The following is a 23,073-nucleotide window of genomic DNA, read 5'->3' as shown; positions in this document are numbered from 1 at the left end:
TGCAACCAAGAATCGGATAAAAGTTGGAGGATGGTGAGATTGTGAAACTCGCCGTCTGAAATCATGGTTGAATCAGATAGTGTAGATGCATGCAAGTGGAAGCTAGACCTTCACATGAGGGAATTGCAAGCCTAGGTCTTGCACACCCTCTGGGTTTATTAGAGATAGCAAGTCTGGTCCGCCTCTGTCTGCCTCTGTTAGGGCTCCTGGAGGCTACTGAGGTTTTGCCCTCTGTCAATGATATGGAGTAATTGTTTTGAAAGTCTGTTTTTATCCCACACACTTGCCCCATACTTTCCAAATGGGACTGAAAAGTATTCCAAGAATGTAAAATGATATGTCCATTTTAATTGAATGTGCAACAAATTGTGTGAATTGGGAAGTATGCCCGCAGACTTTCTTGCTTTCAAGTTGTTTCAGATGTAGGGTTCCTCTACTTGTTAACTGATTTGGAAAAAACAATCAACAAGGCAGAAAGGTTAAAGCTGAAATGTAGTGCATCCTCCAAAAAATAGGCTTCACTGTCTTTCAGATATTCTGCTGACTAACCCCACAGATAATTTGATGGATAATCTAACGAAATGTTCCCAAAATGTGGGGTGGGGCAGAATTAAAAGATTTATGACATTTGGCTTGATTTCGACCGCACGAAATGTTATAAGAGCTTACTTTAGCAGTGGATTGGGTAAGGTCGCTGATATAATGGACTGTTACATGATCAGTGTACAAAATAGACTTGATGACTGAAAAACCTATTCTCATTCGCTTTGCAAGTGAGAGACCTGAGTTCAATTCCAGGCACAGGGCGAAACCTTGGGCAAGTTTCCTTACTCCACACGCCTAATAATAATCCCTCCAAAAAACCAAAAACAATAATTAAATTGGTCATTTTCAATCTACGACTGTTTGTGGGACATTGCTGTGCGCAATTGGCTGCCGCGTTCGCCCACAAATATACAGTCAATTCACTTTACAGTGTGTTCTGTGAAGCGCTTTGGGACGTCCTCCCGACGTGAAAAGTGCTATATCAAATGCAAGGATTATTATTATTATTATTATTATTATTATTATTATTCCAGACTTTTCTGATCTTATGGTTGGCAGCATGGCTACATGATCCAGTCCCAAACAGCATCATCACAAATTACTCTGTTACAGGCAATAATACATCATTGCCGTTTACTTAATTAAGCAACAATGTTGGTTACAGAAACTCTTGTTACACAATGTTTGGCAGCGGCAATAAGATCACTCGAAAAGAAACCCTTAATTATCTTTATTTTATAGTCACGTTTCAATCAGTCTTAAGCTTTTAATACGATAAATTGCTTAACGAGCTTTCTACGGCGAGCTATTTGCCTTGTGGACTTGGACCCACCTCACCTACGTAGTAGGAATGAATCCAATCACTGAGACTCTAGAGAAAGGAGATGCTCAGTTGCATCCATGCTGCGATGATTCATGTTGTATGTTCCTCTCTCATCAAACAGGACGAAATATATTCCATCTGGTTGATGGTTGAAACTCGCTGGGAGCAATCCTCGCTCTGCTCCCTTGGTGTTGGCCGGCAGTTGGTTGGGAGGTGCGTGTTCGGCTGGGCTCAGTGTAACACTTGATGCGTGTGTTCAAGAGATGCGTGTTAATCGCATGCCCATCGTGCTGTGCGCGGCTCGGCTCGATGGTGGGGTTTTTGCCCCTCTCTCGCAGGGTCCAACAACCTCACACTCACCAGCTCTCACGTTACCATAGCAACTCACATGGTTACGACAAACAAAGGAATACAGCCGAGTGTTTCACGTGGGGTACAAGTGCCCAATGTCCATCAGAACAGGGAGGGGATTTAGGCACAGAAAGCTTTACGTGTCTCGTTCTTCCAAACCTCGTATCAATGTCGCTCTTGGTGATGGTAGTGGCTTGATTTCTCGTTGATTACTTTGGTTGGTTGGTTGGTTGGTTGGTTGGTGGGTTGGTTGGTGGGTTGGTTGGTTGGTGGGTGGGTTGGTGGGTGGTCAACCCTTGCCAACTTCGGGGACGAGTTATGCCAAATGTCACTTGTTATTGTGATTTTATTTTCATTTCATTTAAAATATCGCCTCATGCCATTTGTTGAAAATAAAGTTCTTCACTGGATAGACGGGGGGTCTTTCTCGCCAACCATCAGTGACACTCCCTAACATTCTCGCCTATTTTGCCATTTGTGAGTATTGTGTCAACATTATCTTCACGTTTTCAAGAATGAGCTGGATAGAAATGTGTTAGGTCGGGGTATTAAGGGAAACGGGGCAAGGGCGGGTCATTGGACTTGACACACAGATTCGTCATGATCTTGTAGAATGGTGGAACAGGCTTAAGGGGCTGAATGGCCTCCTTCTGCTTCAATGTTTCCAATACACACAGCGTTTGTTGCAAGAGCAATACCATTCGGCTCAATGAGCGTGATTTAAAAGATAGCCGAGCGGGCTATCAAATGTTCCTTATTGAAGCTCCCGCCGCCTGATCATGTTGTTGAGACGTCTCAAAGCGCTTCACATGATACACGGTAGAGTGGATCGATTGTGTATTTTTATGGCTGAAACAGATAGTTTATGTCCAGCGATGTTAACAATAACAAACAAACAGACATGTATGGAGCCACCAAATGTTATATTCATTTGGGGGGGGGGGGATTTGTTTGCGAATAGTGCCATGTGATCTTTAAAGTCCTTTGAACAGGTAGATGGGACCTCAGTTTAACATCTCATCTCAAGACGACACCTCCAACAATGGGTCATCTTTAGGCTCTGTGATTCCACGTCCCGGCCCTGGGGCTTGAACCCACATCCTTCTGACTCAGAGGCGAGGGCGCGACCGCTGAGCCAGGATGATAACAGCGTAACAGCCGCTGGTTACAGTGTAACCCAAGAGTGAAAAAAAAATGGTCATTCAATCCATATCTGTCTGCGGCACAAGTGGAGTCCTCCGTAGCTTAGTGGTTAGAGCACTCTCCCCGCCAGTGAGGACCCGGGTTCGATTCCCGAACGGGGCAAAGCCTTTGGCACGTTTCCTTAACTCCGCGCCCCTCTGGTTACCCTCTGGTTACCCGCTGGTTACCCAGCAATGAGTCGGAACCCGGTTGTTAGTTGATTGGCGGATCGCTTTTCCGGGAGTGGCGGCGGTGGGAATAATCCTTCTTAAAAAAAATTGGGTCATTCGACCCCCGACTGTTTACAGGGACGCTGCTGTGCGCAATTGGCCGCCGGTGTTCCTCCCTCCCCTCCAAAAGCCCCGCCCTCTTACCACACAGCCCCGCCCTCTTCCCCACACAGCCCCGCCCTCTTACCACACAGCCCCGCCCTCTTCCCCACACAGCCCCGCCCTCTTACCATGTAGCCCCGCCCGCTTCCCACATAGCCCCCGCCCTCTTACCATGTAGCTCCGCCCTCTTCCCCACATAGCTCCACCCTCTTCCCACATAACTCCGCCCTCTTCCCCACATAGCCCCGCCCTCTTCCCCACGTAGCCCCGCCCTCTTCCCCACGTAGCCCCGCCCTCTTCCCACGTAGCTCCGCCCTCTTCCCCGCGTAGCTCCGCCCTCTTCCCCACATAGCCCCGCCCTCCTCTCCCCGAGCTCTCTGCTCGAGCAGTGCGTGCGTCACCGGCTGCGGTGGGGGGGGGGTGGGGGGTGGGAGGAGAGGAGGAGTGGAGGGCTGCAGCTGATTGGCCCAGCGGGACCGCGGAGATTCTGATTGGTCGTGGCCTTGACGGGATGGAAGCGGGCGAGCGGAACCGCGCTGCCATTGGTCCTTTTGGGGGGAGGGGCGGGAGTGGGGCGGGGTGGAGAGGGATTGTGTCCTTCCTTGTGATTGGTCGTCCCGGCAGGTTTAGAATAGTAGCCGCGCTGCCATTGGCTGCCCTGATTAAGGGCGGGGTAGCGGGGCGGAGAGAGGGGAGGGGGCGGGGTGGTGATGGTGGTGGTGGTGGTGGAGAGATTGTATCCCGCTTTGTGATTGGTCCCCTCTCCGGCGGGTTCGGCATAGTAGCCGCGTTGCCATTGGCTGCCTGGGTTGAGGGCGGGGAGTGAGTGGAGGGGGGGGAGGGGTGGGGGTGATTGACGGGCGGGAAGGAAGGAGGCGGTGCCGGCGCCTGGCGATGGCGGTCGCTGAAGGGATTTCGTCAGGTGAAACCTGAGCCGAGAAACAGGGCTGAGAGAGAGAGAGAGAGAGAAGGAAGGAAGGAAGGAAGGAGGGAAAGAGAAAAAAGAGAGAGAGAGAGAGGGAGAGAGTGGCGCAGGAGCAGAGGCTCGGACTCTTTGTTGACGAAGTTTATCATCATCATCACAACCACCATCATCATCATCATCGGTTAATTCATTAACTATTAATAATTATCCTTTCGCATCAGTCGAAACAAAACCGCCTCTCTTCCTTCTTCACTTGGGATTTTCCACCATCATCACCGTCACCGTCACCATCATCATCATGTCCACCCCGGCCCGGAGGCGGCTGATGAGAGACTTCAAAAGGTAAAAAAAAAAGAAAAACAACAAACAACAAAACAACAACCCCCTCCTCTCCCCTCCTCCTCCCCCTCTCCCCCCAAAAAGGCCCCGAAAAAAAAAGAGAGTGGAACTATTACAGGGGCTGTGACTGGAGAGAGAGAGACTGTGTGTGTGTGTGTGTCTGTCTGTCTGTCTGTGTCTATGTGTGTGTCTATGTCTCTGTGTGTGTCTATGTCTCTGTGTCTCTGTGTGTCTATGTCTCTGTGTGTGTCTATGTCTCTGTGTCTCTGTGTGTGTCTATGTCTCTGTGTCTCTGTGTGTGTCTATGTCTCTGTGTGTCTCTGTGTCTATGTCTCTCTCTGTGTGTCTATGTCTCTGTGTGTCTGTGTGTGTCTATGTCTGTGTATCTATGTCTCTGTGTGTCTATGTCTGTCTGTGTCTGTCTCTCTCTGTGTCTATGTCTCTGTGTGTCTATGTCTGTCTGTGTCTATGTCTCTCTCTGTGTGTCTATGTCTCTGTGTTTGTCTCTCTGTGTGCCTGTGTCTCTCTCCGTGTGCCTATGTGTGTGTGTGTCTGTGTGTCTCTCTGTATCTGTGTGTGAGTGTGTGTGTGTGTGGCCTGGACACTGATAGGGAGTGGGGGGGTTAATAGCCTGTATGTATGCATTGCAAAGCCTGAGAAACAAGCAGAGAGTACTGTTTGTTTATGTCTGTGTACCAGAAGAATGTTGTTGCCAGCCCTGGGTCCTCAGAGCAAATTGCCAGGAGCTGGCAACGCTGTGTGTGTGTCTCTGTGTGTGTATGTCAGGCCTGGGTACAAGCCTGACACACTGTGTGTGTTTGTGCCAGACCTGGGCAATAATATAGAGGAATATGCCCAAGTATATGTCTCCCCCCCCCCCCTTCCCCTGTGGCAGCTGAACAAGATAACAGCATTCGTTTCATTTTGCTATTACATTAAAAGCCGCAGCTTTTCTTTTGTTCTGAAGTTTTCTCACAAGTTACTTTAAGTCTGTTTAATATATTCCAAACTATAGAAATGGCATGATGTGCCATTTCGTAAAAGTGCTGCGCTGGAACATTGTGTGACTGGTTAGGTAGAATATTAGCGGAGGAATTTAAATCTATGAAAGACAGCTTGTATTTATTGAGCAACCTTCATGCAAGATTGCGTCTTTCAGTGCTGAAGCGTATTTTCCAGTAAAACATCTTTCCATCAGCTGATCTGATTACACTGTCAATAAGCTCCATTGATTTGAGACACAAATGCAATAGCCACGTTTGAGGGAAAAATTAGTAATGCAGTTGTAAAGGAGCAACAATATACGTGTTGAGATGTGACATTGTCTTGGCAGTTTTTCTTTTTATCTCCTCATCAATAACCCAATTTGATAATCTGCTCTGCTGCAAGAAGGGTTGATCAGAGGGTATACTGACCTTTACTTCTATTCATCATTCTCTTATTGGCCAGTGATTGTACTGGTCACAAGGACATCAAGAAAGTGGGGGAACGTATTTTTCATGATCACATTCGAAAGGGTCTTAGATTAAATCCAGCAATGTTGTGTAAATGTATTCCAACAATCTGACACCATATTTCGATGTCTGCACTGAAGTTCATTTAGTAGTGTAAGCCAGTAGTCTAAATTTGGCCTCATTGGCCATTGCTGTAAGAATAAAAGCTCAGTGAAAGGAAGCAGTCCTCTTACAAAACCCAGCTGTGTTATGTGGCAGCAGGCAGGCTGAAGAGGTGGGATAGAGTACTGAGAGAGTAAATCTTCCAAGGACAAGACTGCAAGCATGTTACGTCCTTTAAATGCACCTTAACCTTTAATAAATGATGGGTGAAATCCGTGGCCTTAGTTTTATTATTGCCAATAATTGTATCAGCGAGGAAGACATTTATTTAAAGCCCCCTCGACCTGTTTAGGTCTCTGTAGAATTTGCTAACACCTTAATCATTTCCCTTCTGTTTAATAAAAGTCCTGCATTTCTCTGTTCTCCATTGAATTGGGAATTAATACTACTTACGCTGTATACTCACAAATATTTGCTGTTCCTCGAGTTGAGGTACAGATCAGCCATGATCGAATAGAATAAAGGAAGGGGATTCAGGAGCCGAATGGCCTACTCCTGTTCCTATGTTCCTACCTTGATTGTTTTAAGTTTTATTGTTTTATTACAGACAGTGATGTTGCATATTTGGATTAATTTCCACAGCTGTTCTCTGTTGTATAACTATATAAAGGCACAGGGGAACTATGTTAAGGTACAAGCAGAGAGTGAAATGATAGTGGGATGTGGGTTCATTCCCCAAATAAAGTATGATTTCAACCATGATGCTGTTGTGAGGCAGAGTCCAGCTGCTTTCCTGAAGGAAACAAGAAAACATTAGGGGTACCACCAGCAACAACAACAACAAAATTACATTTGTATAACGCCTTTCACGTCAGGAGGATGTCCCAAAGTGCTGGACAGACAGAGTTTCGGACCCGAGCTGAGGGTTGGGGTGGGGGAGGGGGTGCAGGGCAGGGGGTGGATGCAGGGAGATCCAAAGCACAGTCGACGAGGAGGGTCTTGAGGTGGCGAGGGAGGGGGCGAGACGGAGAGACTGTGGGATGGAGTTCCAGAGGGTGGGTGCAGAGTGGCGGAAGGCCTGACCGCCGATAGTGGGGCGAGCGAGGCGGGGGACGTGAAGCAGGCCGGAACCGCTGAGCGGAGGGAGCGAATAGGGTGGTAGGGGGTTAGGAGGTCGGAGAGGTAGCGGGGAGCAAGACCCCGGAGGGCTTTGAAGGTGAGGACCAGGATCTTGAACGATATCCTCTGTTGTCTTTGTGCGACACAAAGAGATCAGAGAGGTGGGAGAAAATAAAAATCCCCAAATAAATTGTATTGGTAAATGTTAGGCTTATTTATAGAGGCTGCAACGATGGTTGATATAATAAATTGGAATGTTGTTGGGGTTGAAGAGGAAGCTTTATTTTATCTGTGTCAAACCTGATCTGGGAAGGCTTGATGAGAAATAATAATAATAACAATAATAATAAACATTTACACGGTATTGTAACCTAGGTTGTGAGTGAGGAATAATAATAATCTTTGCATTTGATGCAGCGCCTTATTACATCTTCGAGACGTCTCAAAGCACTTCACAGAATATACGGTAAAGCGTGTATTTTGTGGGCACTGTTTTGAGGAACAGTGCAAAAGAAACTTGACCTTTTTGCACCAACATCACAATGAAAAAAAATCAAGTTTGTGTTTTTTCTTTAAAGTGCCAGTACCCTCCTCTTTGTTTTTTTTGTAACAAGCACCGTATTGATCAACTAGTTTGAAAGCAATTTCAAAATCCTACAAAGTTTCCATACAGAGTTGTCCTAACGACTGGTTAAACTGGTCGGTCAAACTTCTAAATCTTGTTTAAATGGCGGCTGCTGAACTTGTCCGTTTAGTCCCACTTGCCTCTGCCAATTTATAATCATCTGTTTGCTAAAAATAACTTGTTTAAAATCTATTTGGACGCTATTATGATCTCTCCAACTCATGTGAGATCTTATTTCTCTCCAGAGGTGTCCTAAGGAGTTTACTGGAAGTCCCTACAAGTAGAGACAAACCGAGAAATAGAGAGTGGAAGTGAGTGAGGGCAGCTTTTCATTGCTCGCTGTCAGGACAGACGATCGGAGCCCCTCTGGGTCGCTGTGGGTGGGGGAACCGAAAAAGACACAGAGCGACATTCCATGCCTGAAGTTCCCTCACAGCAAGCTCCCTCTTCCCCCAGTGAGAAACTCCTCTACAGCCTTCGTACCCCCCTCCGCACCCTACCTCTGCGATCTCCTGACTCGGCCGTTTCCTGTTGCCCAGCAAATACTGACTTGCTTCATGCCCCTCACCCTACGTGCCCCACCATTGCCATTTTGCCCCTGCTTTCTGGAGCTCCATTCCTGGAATCCCTCTGACTCGCTCCCTCCCTACCCTCCTTCAAGGCATGTCAAGATCTAACTCTTCGACCACACTCTTCGGTCATCTTTTCCCCACCTCCCGCGGCTCCCACCCCCAGTTCAGGTGCCCAGCCAGCAGTGTCGAGGACATTGAGATGTCATTGCAACGTGAAAAAGGCGCTGTATAAATGTTATGTTTGTGAAAGGGAAACACAAAAATGTGCGGCAGTGAGTGGATATTTCTCACCTCGGCAGCCAACAGATTGGACTATCCTGAGCTAGATTATAAAACGGCTTCTTTATTTTTCTTGCTAAAGTGAATTAGTTTGTATTTTCCATCTATCCACCCATTCTGCTAGGCTGTTTATGTCCTCCTGCATTCTTCTGCAATCTCCTTCACTGTTTATCCATGTCCCCACCCTGTTTTGATGCCCTCTGCAAATTTTGACAACACACCTACTCAAATCATTTACGTATATCTATGGAGAGAGGAAAGAAAGTGAGTTAAGGTTTCAACTCGATGACCTTTCGACAGCTGACTTCTGTTTTTATTTCAGATTTCCAGCATCTGCAGTATTTTGCCTTTCGGAATTAAACGTGTCCTGTTTTGTGTTTGGCAGACTGCAAGAGGACCCCCCAGCAGGTGTGAGTGGTGCCCCTTCTGATAACAACATCATGTCCTGGAATGCAGTTATATTCGGGTGAGCCACTCATCGAGGAACCAGGGACCAGTGTCCTGGTCAACAATTCCTGAAATACAATTATAAAATATTAACTAGGATTCCGTTGTTATCTCTCAACTGTATTCCACAGCAGTAAAGATTAGAAGAAATTAATCAATGTAGTATTATACTAGTGGTTTTTAAACTGGTGTAGCCTTGTATAGCACAACTTGTCTGTTGGTTTATGTGTATATGATGTGTGATGAACCTTCATTTTTTCACATGCTCTTATCTAATGCGCTTTTTTTTTTAACCTCTTCATTTTCAACCGCAGTCCCGAAGGAACACCATTTGAAGATGGTAAGTTAATGTTACTGAAAATAACGATCAATAGAATGGTCACTTTGTTTATAAGGCTTGTGCCAGTTAATTGATTTGGTTTTTTTACAATTAGATTTCTTTAGTTGAATGATTTGGACAACAGCCTTTCAAACAGCTTGCACTTACATTGTGCCTTTCATAAAACCACAATCATCTCAAACACTTAAAATTCGAGAGGATGGCCAGGGAAGTGGCTTGTCCAGGTGAAACTGAGTGCTCAGAGTGTTCAGAGTTGGAAGCAAAAAACTGTGTCCTATTGTTCTGTCACCTAGACTGATGGCACATTGCATGCTGAATCACCAGCACACTTTAATTTATTACAAGTGTCTCATACTTTTGGAGGAAGGGAAGAGACAGATCTTTAAACTGAACTTTTCTTTCATTTCCCCTCTCTTTCCCACTTAAAATGGATGCCAGTTCCCGTACTGTGCAAAACTGGTTGGCGGGTTTGCCCACAAAACATGCAGTCACTTCACTTTATGTTGGGACATCCTCCTGATGTGAAAGGCTCCTGGTGATTCTGAGCCGTGAATACTATCCACCTTAACTTCTGAAAAAGTATTTTATTCCAATCCCTTTAAGAATTGGTACCAGATTTATTTGTGTTTCATATTTACTTAGGTACCTTCAAGCTGGTTATAGAATTCACAGAAGAATATCCTAATAAACCTCCAACTGTTAGATTTGTGTCAAAAATGTTCCATCCGAATGGTAAGAGTACATTCATCTTCAGTCTTTTTTTGCCAATATTTCCTAGAATGTTTGTCATGTTAATTACCTTCTAATCCTGTTAGCCGTGTCTCCACTAAATGTCTGCATGTGCTCATTTCAAACTACATTGCAATTGGTTTTAATAGAACACTGCAGCACGGAAACAGACCATCTAGTCTTTGTAGAATTGATTGTTAGATATCATGGCTGATTTTATTCCTCTTCCCCCCCACTCTTCGCTGAATTCTTTAAGCAAAGGTAAATGGGGCAGAAAATAGCGGGGATTAATAAAATGTGGTTGTATCTTTATTGTTCTGTTCTCCATCCTTTGCCCTCTGCTCATTGCTCCCTCACTTTGAACCACTAATGGTGGTATACTGAAGCCGGCTCAGTTGGTAGCATTCTCACCTCTGTGTCAGACGGTTGTGCTTTGAAGCCTTACATCCAGACTCTTAACTCACATTGTTCAGGCTGACACTACGCGCTGCAGATGCCCTGCGTTGCTGTTGGTGCTGTCCTTCAGATGAGACGTTTAAACCAAGTTCCTCACCAGCTGTTAAAGTGTATGTTAAAAATCATGTGGCTCTATTCAAAAAGAGTAGGGAGTTTCTCTCTGTGTCCTGGCCAACCACCCCCCAGATAATAAAATAGTCATTCACTTCATGGCTTTTTTGTGAGACATTGATCTGTGCAAATTGAGTGTAACAGTTGCTTGCAAAATACAGTCACTGCTTTCCAGTAATTTGTGGGAAGCGCTTGGAGACATCCTCTTTGTGTGAAAAGCGCTACATCACATGTAAGAATTATTCTGTTATACCCCTTGTTCTCTGCAACTCATCACCCAAAATACTTCCACCTTGCTTCTTTCCTTCCTGCTTTCAAACACCTGTCTTTTTGGCTGCACTTTTGGTAAACATCCTGAAATTTTCCTTTCCCTCTTCACTGTTTGGTGTTTCTCATGGTATCCATAAAGTGCTTTGAAATGTTCATCTGATATGAAAGATGCCATACATGTATAAGATATTGTTGTACAAGATATACAATTTCCCCAAATCTTTTTTCTTTCAGTCTACGCTGATGGCAGTATATGTTTAGATATCCTGCAGAATCGCTGGAGTCCAACATATGATGTTTCATCCATTTTAACATCTATTCAGGTAACTTTTCTGAATCTGTTACAAGCATTGCCTGAATGGTGCTCCAGAAGGACAGAAGTATCTAAGACTGATCTGAAATTGGTGATCAGGAAGTTCTCAAGTTGAGAAATGTACTAACTAGGCATGAGGTAATGATGAAAGCGAACTGGTGATTAGAGTCATGGCCTCAGTTCGCTTTCCAATTGTGAATGAACTCTGGGAGTAGGCCTGAGACACTTCCCTCTCCAAAAACAATGCAGTGCAATAAATACTTCATAATGCTGTTTTATTACATGTTGGTAACCTTTGAAGGTGAACTGGGTCCATTTCTTGCTGCTGGTACAGTGAAGGTTTTGTTTGTTTTGGTAATTTTATTGTGGCCATCAAAGGGAGGGATGGTAACACTGTAAAATAGAACACACATCTACTTCTATTAGCCTTCAACTATTCCTAGCAGCGCAAGTTGGATGCCAAGTAAGGCTCCTTCTATTCTGCCAACAATGCATCATGACCTCAATCTCAGAAGGTCATACATCACTGTGTCAATGGAAATGTTTCTGTTTCTCACACTAGTCATCCTTGTGATGCCTTTGAATGAGTTTCAGTTCAATGTCAAAGTGGGTTGTGAATTATGAACATTTCTGTGGTGTGGGCTTGTGTCGATTAGGAAGTGGGTTCATGAACGCCTCAAACATTTCACACAGGACCCTTCCAGCCCTGAGACAGTGGAGACTTTCATCCCATCTGTTTGGTCTGCCTTCATATCCCCGAGGTGAAAAGGGCAGTGTCTAACCCACTCCTTTGGAATATTTTTTTTTTAAAATCTTGCACTCAGAATGAAAGGCTGGTATAAGAGTATCCATAAACCGCTCGGATTCCCTTCACACGCAAGCACGTTCTAGATTTAAGACAATTATGGAACTAGATTGGGCGACTTTAGGAACATGCAATATCTGAAAAGCCTGATGATCTTTCTGTCTTGTCTGTTTGACTACATAGGCCGTGGTATGGTCTGTGGCAGAGCAGAGCAGGCTCAATAGCCCGAATGACCTTTTCCCTGTTTCTAATCTACACAGGCCCATTTCCCACATAATCCCTCACTGGCCAGTTTCACACATTGACCCCCTTTGCCAACATACACTATAAAATGATCTGGTTTAAGCATACATTTTAGCAAATGCAGGAAGCCCAGCATTCACTATGTGTGGAGTAGTGAGTTAGAAGATTTGGGGCTTGAATATGGATGCAGACGGCAGTGTTGAAATGAATTTAACTGCTGCCTGCATTGGTCAACAGCGATAGTGATTGGAAATTCAAGAAAAAAAGGGAGGAAAGTGAGAGATTTGTTAAACGTTGTGTAAGTTTTTTTTAAAAAAACCAAACCAAACATTGAACGAGTAACAAAACGTTGAAACCTAAACCAGTTTGTTGTTCTTACTTGTCCAGTCCCTGCTCGATGAGCCAAACCCAAACAGTCCAGCAAATAGCCAGGCTGCACAGCTATACCAAGAAAACAAGCGAGAATATGAGAAGAGGGTGTCTGCTATCGTGGAGCAGAGCTGGAGTGACTCCTAACCTACAACAACAACAAGAATCCTCTGCCGACTGTTTGTTGCATTGTTACCTGAGAATGCAAAAAAATGAAGCGCCACAGACTGGCACAAGTCTGTATCCATTCTTTGCTGATTTTAAGGAAATTTAACCCTTTAACGTTTGTGCTGTAGGGTTCTTTTGTTGCATGACGTGAATTTGTAAGCAGTATTTGGTAGATAAACTCGTACAGTCTATCGTGCTCTCTTTCCTTGTTTAGGCCTCAACACTGACCCGTCTTTGTGCACTTGGCCCATTACTCGATCGATAACGGTCAAAGCATCTCACTGGCAAGAGTGAGCTTGAAGTATTGAAAGTCTGGTTTGCATCGAGACAAATCCTGACTTTGGGAAGTTAAATTAAAAAAAAAGATATGCTTCATATCATTTTTATAATGGTGTTCAGATCTCGAAAATAGCACCGGTGTAAGTGGCCAAAGCAAGTTTGAAGATTGGAACTTTTACAACATAGGCTCGCCCAAGAACAGGAAACCAATCTGTTGTGGCATTGGTTTAACAGAGTTGCTCATTCGCAGTCATGCAGTCCTCAGTATAGATTGGCAGTGGGCTGGGCTTTTCTTTCCTACACGTTTACTGGAAACCCTGGATTGGTACCAATGCCAGGGTGTGCTCTGCTCACATTCTGTCCTGTATTTTCCACTCAAAAATGTTTTGCATTCGATTAACACTCAAGGGACTATGTGCCATCTGCCAAATCTGGTTGGTACAATGTGACTGGAGGCAGCTGTGGTTACAGCCAGCACTTTGTCATGCAGATGAGTATTTGAGCAATTGAATCAAAAAGGCTTGAATGTGTAAACCAGATACAAATCTGGCAAAGAGCAGGTGCTTGGATTATTCAGGTGCACACAGCACAGCTTCAGTAATTAGTGGCTCAGCACTCTTCGCATATCTTTCAGAGAAATAACCCCTCCTTATGTTTGCTATGTATCATTCGCGGCAGGGGTTCTATGTAAAGCCAAGCACAACTACACTTTAGGAATGCTGCAAACATTTTATTCAATATACTTTATTCTTTATTTCCCCAATGCATTCATTGTTTTGCTTTGTACTTTTGTCGCCCAACAGTCGTGCTTAAACTTGTACAAGTTGATCCTGGCAAAAACATTTCTTCCCCCCACCCCCCCCTATCATTTTCAGTACTTCCCTCACCTCTCCTCAAGATACTACTTTGTCCCAAGTGTCTATTCTTTGTCAGTCGAGACAGGCAAAACAAAGTGATGGAAGAGGTTTCACTATGGGTGGATCACAGTATTCTAAATCTATCTTTTCCTGGCACCCACTCAAATGGGCTTTATATTTAAAGAGTTTTAATTTTTCTCGGTATGGTATTTCAATGACTAATGGCCTTCATATTGAGAAATTAAGCTTTTTTTTAAGGAGGAACAACTAACAATTTCAGCAAATATCATCTTACCTCCCAGTAAGTTTAATTGGAGAACCACTTAAATCTCTTTACTATGTTAAAGAAATGCCCCTTTCTGTGCTTAGGAACAGAATATTGGAAATGTTGTGCATATTTAAGTGCACAATAGAGCCCAGTGCAATCTTTTAAAATTATTTTTGCTTCAACTTTGCAAAACTTTGTACTGTAGCAAACAAAATTCATATTTTAATGATTTTCAAAATTGAATCGTTCAACATAACTTAAACTCTCATCTCAGATGAATGATGGGACAAAGTGGTTTGCCTTGTGATCCTCTATGAGTGTCCTCAGTGTTGCACTGTGATCAATTGACCACACTGGCTCTGTTGTCACTCCACTTGGTGACTGTGAGGTGAACTACCTACAGCCTTTCCTCCTCCCAGCGACACCAGGTGTCTCTTGACCCCAAATTTATAATTACGATGAGCGAAAAGGGAATTCTGCATCATCCATACTCAAGTCCTGAGCTCCCTCAGCAGCCGGAACACTTAAAATATGCACTTTTATTAGTGATGCACAGCAAAAATAGCTACTGCTTTTTCTATTTTGCAAAGTGTGCACTGTGTCGGGGAAACGACAGAGGTTTTGTGCTGGGACTTGCTAAGGCCTAGCATTGCTACAAATGACTGTATTGATAGGATACTTATACATCAGCTCCATTAAGTATTTGGCAACTGCCTCTCTGGGTCACCATTGAAATGATTGCAGACTAAGCCAATAACTTATTTATCACAAGAAGCAATCCGTATTGGAACTTTGGAGATCAGTTTACTGATGTGTGTGAACATTTTTTTAAAACATGCTTTTAGTGTAATTAACTTCATGTGACCATTATACTCCTATCAGAATATTATGTTTATCAAAGGGTTATGTTTTGTGCTGTGTTCAGTGCACGTTATTTCTGTTAATGTTTGTATGAAGATTTTTTGGGGTTGTTTTGGAAAGGTGTATTTTCAAAATGAGACTCTTTAAGGTGCACCAAGCAATCATTTTTGTATTCTGTGTGCAGTGCAGTGAAGAAATCTTACCTGTTCAAGTAATTCAAAGTGTTATCTGTTCATTATCTGTTCTGCTCAAGAAAATCTGTTCACTTAAAGCTGTAACAATACAAAATGTTTATCTAGCAGAGAAATAATGACTGACTGTGAGTACTGACTTCTAACTGGGAGAACTTTTGACTTTTTTTTTCTTGCTTTTATTTCCCACTATTAGATAAGTATCAAAAACAATTGATCAATTGACTGGTGTGTGTTTCATTTTTATAACGTAACACTTGTATAGTCTTCTGAGCAGCTGCAGTTTTGTGCTGCTCCTATGTTGTACAATATGTATTAATGCAAAACTTTTCAATTTTTTTAAAATAAAAGCCTTACTTTGGGAATATGGGCACGATTATGAGGCAAGTTGCAATCAAGGTTTCAGAAAGCTGAGTAATGAAATTGCGGGTTTCTGTTACAGCTATTCAATACAAAGTTGGTCATTTCTACCTCCCTTTCTTGCAGCTTTTATCAATAATAGTAATGTACATTTAACAGAACTCAAAGCAGCATGCTTACTTTGTGAGAAATCATCCTGCACAAGTTGAGACTTTCAGCAACAACTAATTATACTTATTTAGTACCTTTCATGGCCAGATAATATCTCAAAGTGATATACAAAGACTTGAGTGGGAACTTGCGAGAAGATGGTTGAAAGCAAACAATGAATACGTCTTTAGTTGCAATTGGAAGCAGTTGATTTGAAAAGCAATTTCCAGAGGCAAAATAGCTGAAACTTCACCTGTCAATGGTGGGGATAAAGGAAGCTGGAGTTCATGAAGTAGGAGTGGCTGGGGGAGTCATCACAAGAGATCAGAGATGGCTGGGTCAACAAACCTGAAGACGAGGGTTTTAATCAATCTGCTGGATGGGGAGATAGACGAGGATGAGGTGAAGAGTCTTGGACTGTTTGGAGTTTGTAGCTGAGCAGGAAATTGAATGTCACATTGGAAGGTGGCAAAAGGGAGAGGTTAATCACAGCAGCTGGAACGAAGGTTGGGTGGGCAGGAATTCAACTGTTTTCTCTGGACATTTTGGAGGGAGTGGGTGAGTATTGGAGTGAGAGAAGTCAGGAGGTAAGAGACGGAAGAGAGAGCAATGGGGTTGAGTGTGCTGAACAGCAGAAAGTTGAGCTTTACGGGGAGAATGAAGCAGCTCAGGAGACTGACAAACAGTGGCTCTCTGAGTACAATGAAGGAAACCCAGTCTTGGAACAGTGGGAGGCAAATACAGCAATTTTAGAAGTGGCAGAAAAAGAAGTGGGGAACAGCAACAGGAATCGAGAGGGAGTAATGGGGAACAAAAGGCAAAGTGGATAGGGAAGAGAGAGAAGAAAGGAAGGTAAGGGAGCTGAGCTCCAGTGCAACAGTAAATTTACATCTGTACAGCACTGTTCACGACAGACACCCCAAGATACTGGAAGCAGCAGCTAAAGCACACGTGGAAAGGGAGAAAAGAGCAGAAACTTAAGAGGTCACGCTAACACAGGTGGGAGGGAAACACCTTGCATTTATATAACGTCCCTTTGAGTAGGGTAGCGTCCCAGAGTGCTTGACAATGGCGGAGTCTGAAAAGGGAGGCGGTGAAAGGGTATTAGAATGGAGTCAGATTCAATGTTCATGTTGGAGCCTGTCCATGCAGTAGCTAAGATCAGTTGTAAAAAGGTAAATCGTTGGGAGTTGTAGTGCGCGCAGGAGGGCACGAGGAAGATGGATCCTGTCGAGCGGGTGCAGGAGCTGGTGGAGACTTGCAGTAGAACATTATTTATAAAGCATCCCAAATCACACAGTACGTTTTATTTCTGATATCTACAAATAAAACAGTTCCAAAACTTTGCTACAAATCAAAGATGCTGAGTTTACATCCAGACCAACCTCTCTAGTTCAAATTATCTTAAGATGTCATCCCATCGAAACATTAGACAAGATGATTCTTCCACTCTGTATTCTGGCCAAGAGCATGGAAGCATTAGGTAGTCGGCTTAATGTGCACAGTACAAATTTTTATCCCACTGCTTCAATTACCATCAACACCTTCCCCAATCTAAAACTACGCACGCAGTTTGCCTATAATACACACTGAAATTAAGATTTTAAAACATCACTGGTCCTTTATGCAGAGGTCAATTCCAACCATAATTTTTTTTTGCAGTCAAGTTACAGCCCCTTAGGGCTGTGGTGCTCTTGTATCATTAAGTCCGTTAAATCATCAAATACCGTTACAAATTTATCTAAATATTCACCTCGAAATTTTAAAAACGCACTGATTCAGGCTTTTATCTTAACAAAAAAAACAAGTACTTATTTCTTCCGCAATAAAGTAGGTCCGTATAATTGCTAGTAATTGAATTCAGCCCAGAAAAANTGGAGTGGCTTGGTTGTCAAATTAAAAGATGCATAAAAAACAGTACATTTGTTGCCAATTTAGAAAATATTTTAAAAACTCTGCCTTTACTTGGGAATCTTCCACTCCCTTCCCCCCCCCCCACCCCCCAAATTTGCAGTTGTACGTGAAAAAATACCTTAGGATAACCCCATTAGAAAGAGCTGTTCCATAAACTCAGATCCCACATTAAAATGACACATGATAAAATGGCTGCCAGGTTGATAGGTCACATCTGTCACATCCCAGTTGCTGTTTATGCACAAGATGTATCTGTCACATCATTTCCTTTGCAAAGCGACATTTGTGCTGTTTCCTGTTCACAATGCAGTCGACAAAAAAAATGACATCAGGGACACTTCCTGCACATAGTGTACAAGGTGTCAGAAGCATCATGACACAGAAGGCAGCCATTATTTAGCAATGGGAAGCCAGCTAGTTAATGCCAGTAGCTAGTTGTCCTTTGCCTCCACAACAGCCCAGGTCCACTGTCCATCCTATAAGTAGACCAGTACTAAACGGGGTTGCCCTGCATCGAACTCTGTGATCAATATAAAAAAAATACTGCCTTCCTCTGGGATTTAACATTTGGCTGTGCAACCAGATCAATTTAATCTTGCTTCCAGTTCATCATAAAAAGACATCTGTCATACACTTGCTTCTACATCTAATTTAAAAAGTCACAACATAAGTATTCAGTCCAGATGCATCTTTGGCCTGTTCCTTCCTTGTCTCTGTACCCGAGCATCACATCGTTGCTGGGAAAAACAGCAGAAATCGGTTCCCTCAGCAGGCTTTTATTCTGGTGGACACTTATTGTTTCTGAAAACAGACAAAGTAAATGAGCAACATTGCTGAGATTACAACTTCAAATGTACATTTCCTTTAAAATAAAAATACATTTCACCTTCTGACTGGTATATTTTAGGTCTTCCATACCACACATCATTTAAAGCCACAATAAAGGTCAATGACCTGCTCCCAGGATATTGCCAAATAATAATAATAATAATAATCCTTGCATTTGATATAGCGCTTTTCACGTCGGGAGGACGTCCCAAAGCGCTTCACAGAATATACTGTAAAGTGAATTGACTGTATATTTGTGGGCGAACGCGGCAGCCAATTGCTCACAGCAATGTCCCACAAACAGTCGTAGATTGAAAATGACCAATTTTATTATTGTTTTTTTTTGGAGGGATTATTATTAGGCGTGTGGAGTAAGGAAACTTGCCCAAGGTTTCGCCCTCTGCCTGGAATCTATTGATTGTAAGGACAAGCAGGGAGACCATAGTAATTCACTCTCTCTGTGCTTTAAGAAGATGTGCCTTGCTCTGCTGGGCAATTTCCTGCCCAGTACTGAGACAATGCTGCTTTACAATGTTAAAGCATTGCAATGAAACAATATCTTAAACAACATATAAACGGTTCTCATTCATAGATTGTATGTAAAGATTACTCAATCAACTGTAAGAATGTTACAATTAGCTGCAGTTACAATTTGTGAGATTATTATCGTTTCCTTTAGCATGTGTCGACAACAAGTGAGGGAAAACATCCGGCAAAAGTATCATTGTGAAGGCCAGCTCACAACACACACTATCAACAACACTTTACAGCAGTGGGGAAGCAACAAAGTAAATTGTCTCAGGAAAGATAAATCGATAATTTGTTAAAAAATATCAGTCTCAAGTGAGGCAATTACTGTACAATTACCCGTTTCATTATTTCATCTCTTGTCGTGAAAATAGGTGCATCTTCAACGTCGACGCCATCTGCCATTTCCAACACCTTCTCCATGAGACCCTCGTTGTATCTACAATACAGGAATTAAATAATATTTTTAGATTTGACAATAATACCTTAAGGCAAAATGTCTCCACCACTCAGGTGCTATCCTGCAAGAAGGGCCGCTAGTCGTCGTCTCAAAGCGCATCACAGAATATACTGTAGAATGAATTGATTGTATATTTTGTGGTTGAAATGCGGCAGCCAATCGTCGCACAAAACAGTCATGAACTGAACTGAACAAACAATTGTTTTTTTTTAAAAAAAGGATTATTACCCCCGAAAAAGCGATCCGCCCACCAATCGATCAACTAAATCAATAATAGTTTAGTGTTAAAACAAGCACTTGGACAGGGGCAATCCACCGGGGAATCGACCCAAATAGCTGGAAGCAAATAATAATAATCCTGGCATTCGATACGGCGCCTGATCCCGTCTTCGAGACGTCTCAAAGCGCTTCACGGGCTACACTGTCAAGTGTGGTGACTGTGTGTCTCGTGGGCGAAACGCAGGGCAGCCGAATGCGCACGGCGGCGTCCCCACGAACCGCCGCGGGTTGAAGCGACCGGTTTTATTTATCGTTCTTTGTTTCTGGAGGGATTATTACCAGGCGCGTGCCGTGCGCGTGCGGGTGTGTGCGCGCGTGCCGGTGCGCGTGCGGGTGCGTGTGCGGGTGTGCGTGTGCGGGTGTGTGTGCGCGTGCACGTGCGGGTGCGTGTGCGCGTGTGCGGGTGTGTGTGCGCGTGCTCGTGCGGGTGTGTGTGCGCGTGCGGGTGTGTGTGCGTGTGCGTGCGCGGGTGCGTGTGCGGGTGCGGGTGTGTGCGCGCGTGTGTGTGCGGGTGTGTGTGCGTGTGGGGGGGGGGGGGTTTAAGGGAACTTGCCCAAGGGTTGACCCCCTGGCTGGGAAGCGTACCCAGGTCCTCTCGCTTGCCAGGCGAGGGCTGTTGCCACTGAGCTACAGGGATCCAAATGCAAGGATGATGATGATGATGATTCTTGTCCTTGTTGTTGTTGTTGTTATCAGCCCCTCCCCCCCTCCCCCACTGGCTCTGCTCTCACCTGCAGCCCATGAACACGTGATTGGCCCAAACCATGGACAGGGCCACGAGGTAATCGGTGTTCTGTTTGTGCTCCTCCGACAGGTTCCTCAGCAGGAACTCCCTGCGCGCGGTCCACTGCTTGTCGCTCTCCCACAGGCCCCGCAGCCCCTCCACAAAGTCCGCCGTCTCCCGGTTCTGTTTCAAATAATCTTCCACGTCGTCCGCCATCTTCTTAACAGCCGCCCCCTCGCCCGCCCGCCTTCTTCCCGACCTTCTTCCCGGCAGCCACCGCGAGTTACAGCCAGAGACCCGAGGGAGGGAGGGGCCTCCGACCTGCTTCCCGGCAGCCACCGCGAGTTACAGCGAGAGACCCGAGGGAGGGAGGGGCCTCCGACCTGCTTCCCGGCAGCCACCGCGAGTTACAGCGAGAGACCCGGGGGCCCTCCGACCTGCTTCCCGGCAGCCACCGCGAGTTACAGCCAGAGACCCGGGGGAGGGAGGGGGGCCCTCCGACCTTCTTCCCGGCAGCCACCGCGAGCGGGGCATCGGTCGCTCGGCAACCCGCCGCTGCTCTTCTCGGTCGAGAACATTTAAGCGGCAGAAGTTTTATTGGGGGGAACATGTCTGAGGTTCTCCCCCTCCTCTCCCCCTAACCCTGCGGCGATATGGAAGCGAGTAAGAAAGTTAAAAGAATAAGAAATAAGATAGAAGGAGCGAGAGATACGCACCAAACCCCCCCCCCCCAAAAACAAATGTAGGTAGTCACTTCTTTTTGCCTTCCCCCCCCCTCTCCCCCCTTCCCCCCTCTCCCCCCTTCCCCCCTTCCCCCCCTCTCCCCTTCCCCCCCCCCTCCCCCCCCCCCCTCTCCCCTTCCCCCCCTTCCCCCCCTCCCCCCTCCCCTCCTCCCCCCTCTCCCCCTTCCCCCCCTCCCCCCTTCCCCCCCTCCCCCTTCCCCCCTCCCCCTTCCCCCCTCCCCCCTTCCCCTCCTCCCCCGTCTCCCCCTTTCCCTCCTCCCCCTCTCCCCCTTCCCCCCCCTCTCCCCCCTTTCCCTCCTCCCCCCTCTCCCCCTCCCCCCTCTCCCCCCTTTCCCTCTTCCCCCCTCTCCCCTTTCCCCCCCCCTCTCCCCCTCCCCCCTCTCCCCCTTCCCCCCTTCTCTCTCCCCCTCTCCCCCTCTCTCCCCCCCCAGAAGCTGTTCGGACGGAGGCTTTGCATGACTTACTTTTTACTGTAAGACAGTGTCTGGGCATCGTGTGGGAAACAACAACAAGTTGGATTAATAGAACTGCCTTTCGTTTCGTGACGACGTACGTCCCCCAAAGCGCTGGACGATCATAATAATAATAATCCTCACATTTGATACAGAGCCTCTTCCCGTCCCTTGGAGACGTCTCGAAGCGCTTCGCAGGATAGACCGTAAAGTGAATTGATTGTATATTTTTGTGGGTGAAACGCAGCAGCCGATTGCGCGCAGCAGCGTTCCCCCCACACCCCCACACAAACAGTCGGGGATTGAGTGATCAATTTATTTTCTTTTAGGGATTATTATTCCCCGGAATTGACTAACAACTGAGTTCCTGCTTACTGCCGGGTAAACAGAGGCAAAGGATGGGGCGAGGCAGAGGGTCTCCGGGATGGAGTTCCAGAGGGTAGGGGCAGAGAGGCTGAAAGTACGACCGCCGATGTTGGGGTGGCCAGGGCTAGGGACATGGAGCAGGCCATTGCCCGCTGAGTGGATGAAAAAAAATTGATTTAACTTTTGGGGCAAACAGACATTGAGATGTTGGCTAGGGTTCGAGAGCTGCAATAATGCTCTAAAGTATGAGTTGGAACCTCACACAAAGCTGAACTTGATGTAACTAATAACACATTTGATACAACACCGAGAATGCCTTAAAAGTATTCACAGGAAATTGCTGTAAAGTGTATAGTATATTTGTATGCAAAAAAAAGGACATAACAATGTCCTGAAACCAAAATAGTTAGGAAGTGAATTTATCTGAAGGAATAGCAGCCCAACACATTCTGCTTATATAGAATAACATATTACATAGAATTGCATGGAATATTACAGCACATAAATGGGCTTTCTCAATTAGTCTATTCTGATATTTATACTGCACATGAACCCCCGTCCCTCCTATTCGCACCTAAATCCATCTATTGCCTTCTCCCTCACATTTTTTCTGAAATGCATTCTTGCTATTGCTTCAACCGAATTCTCACTACTCTGCGTAAAGACGTTTCTCCTAAACTCCCTTTGACATCCACAACTAGCTATCATATTTATGCCCCCTCGTTTTGGACTATTAATGTCAATATATAAAACCCTGTCATAACATCACTCACCTCTATCAGTTTCCTTCTCAATTGTCTCATCTCCAGAGAGAAAAGCTCTAACCCGTCCAGTCTTTCTTGATAGCTATACTTACTCATTCCTCGTAGCATCCTAGTAAATCTATGTTGCTCGCTCTCTAAATACTACAAAA

General features: G+C 45.0%; 2 protein-coding genes across 3 annotated transcripts; one reads left to right on the top strand and one right to left on the bottom strand.

Moving 5' to 3' along the window:
- Nucleotides 1-4,071: 4,071 nt before the first annotated feature.
- On the top strand, nt 4,072-15,721 carry LOC103183683 (ubiquitin-conjugating enzyme E2 B). The gene is made up of 6 exons (XM_007901294.2): nt 4,072-4,501; nt 9,035-9,115; nt 9,411-9,436; nt 10,079-10,168; nt 11,237-11,325; nt 12,751-15,721. Exons 1-6 carry the CDS (start codon nt 4,458-4,460, stop codon nt 12,877-12,879), a joined length of 459 nt encoding a protein of 152 aa, XP_007899485.1. The 5' UTR covers nt 4,072-4,457; the 3' UTR covers nt 12,880-15,721.
- Nucleotides 15,722-18,342: 2,621 nt separating this feature from the next.
- Nucleotides 18,343-20,887, bottom strand: cdkn2aipnl (CDKN2A interacting protein N-terminal like). Of its 2 annotated transcripts, NM_001292341.1 has the most exon segments (3): nt 18,343-18,581; nt 19,476-19,575; nt 20,607-20,824. In NM_001292341.1, coding segments are annotated over 3 exon segments (318 nt in total). In that variant the 5' UTR covers nt 20,816-20,824; the 3' UTR covers nt 18,343-18,572.
- Nucleotides 20,888-23,073: the final 2,186 nt, after the last annotated feature.

This window comes from Callorhinchus milii, unplaced genomic scaffold (genome assembly GCF_018977255.1).
Source record: "Callorhinchus milii isolate IMCB2004 unplaced genomic scaffold, IMCB_Cmil_1.0 Scaffold13, whole genome shotgun sequence".
In the NCBI taxonomy this organism is placed as follows: Eukaryota; Metazoa; Chordata; class Chondrichthyes; order Chimaeriformes; family Callorhinchidae; genus Callorhinchus; species Callorhinchus milii.
Note: the sequence above shows the minus strand (reverse complement) of the source record. Positions and strands in the feature narration are given on the sequence as shown.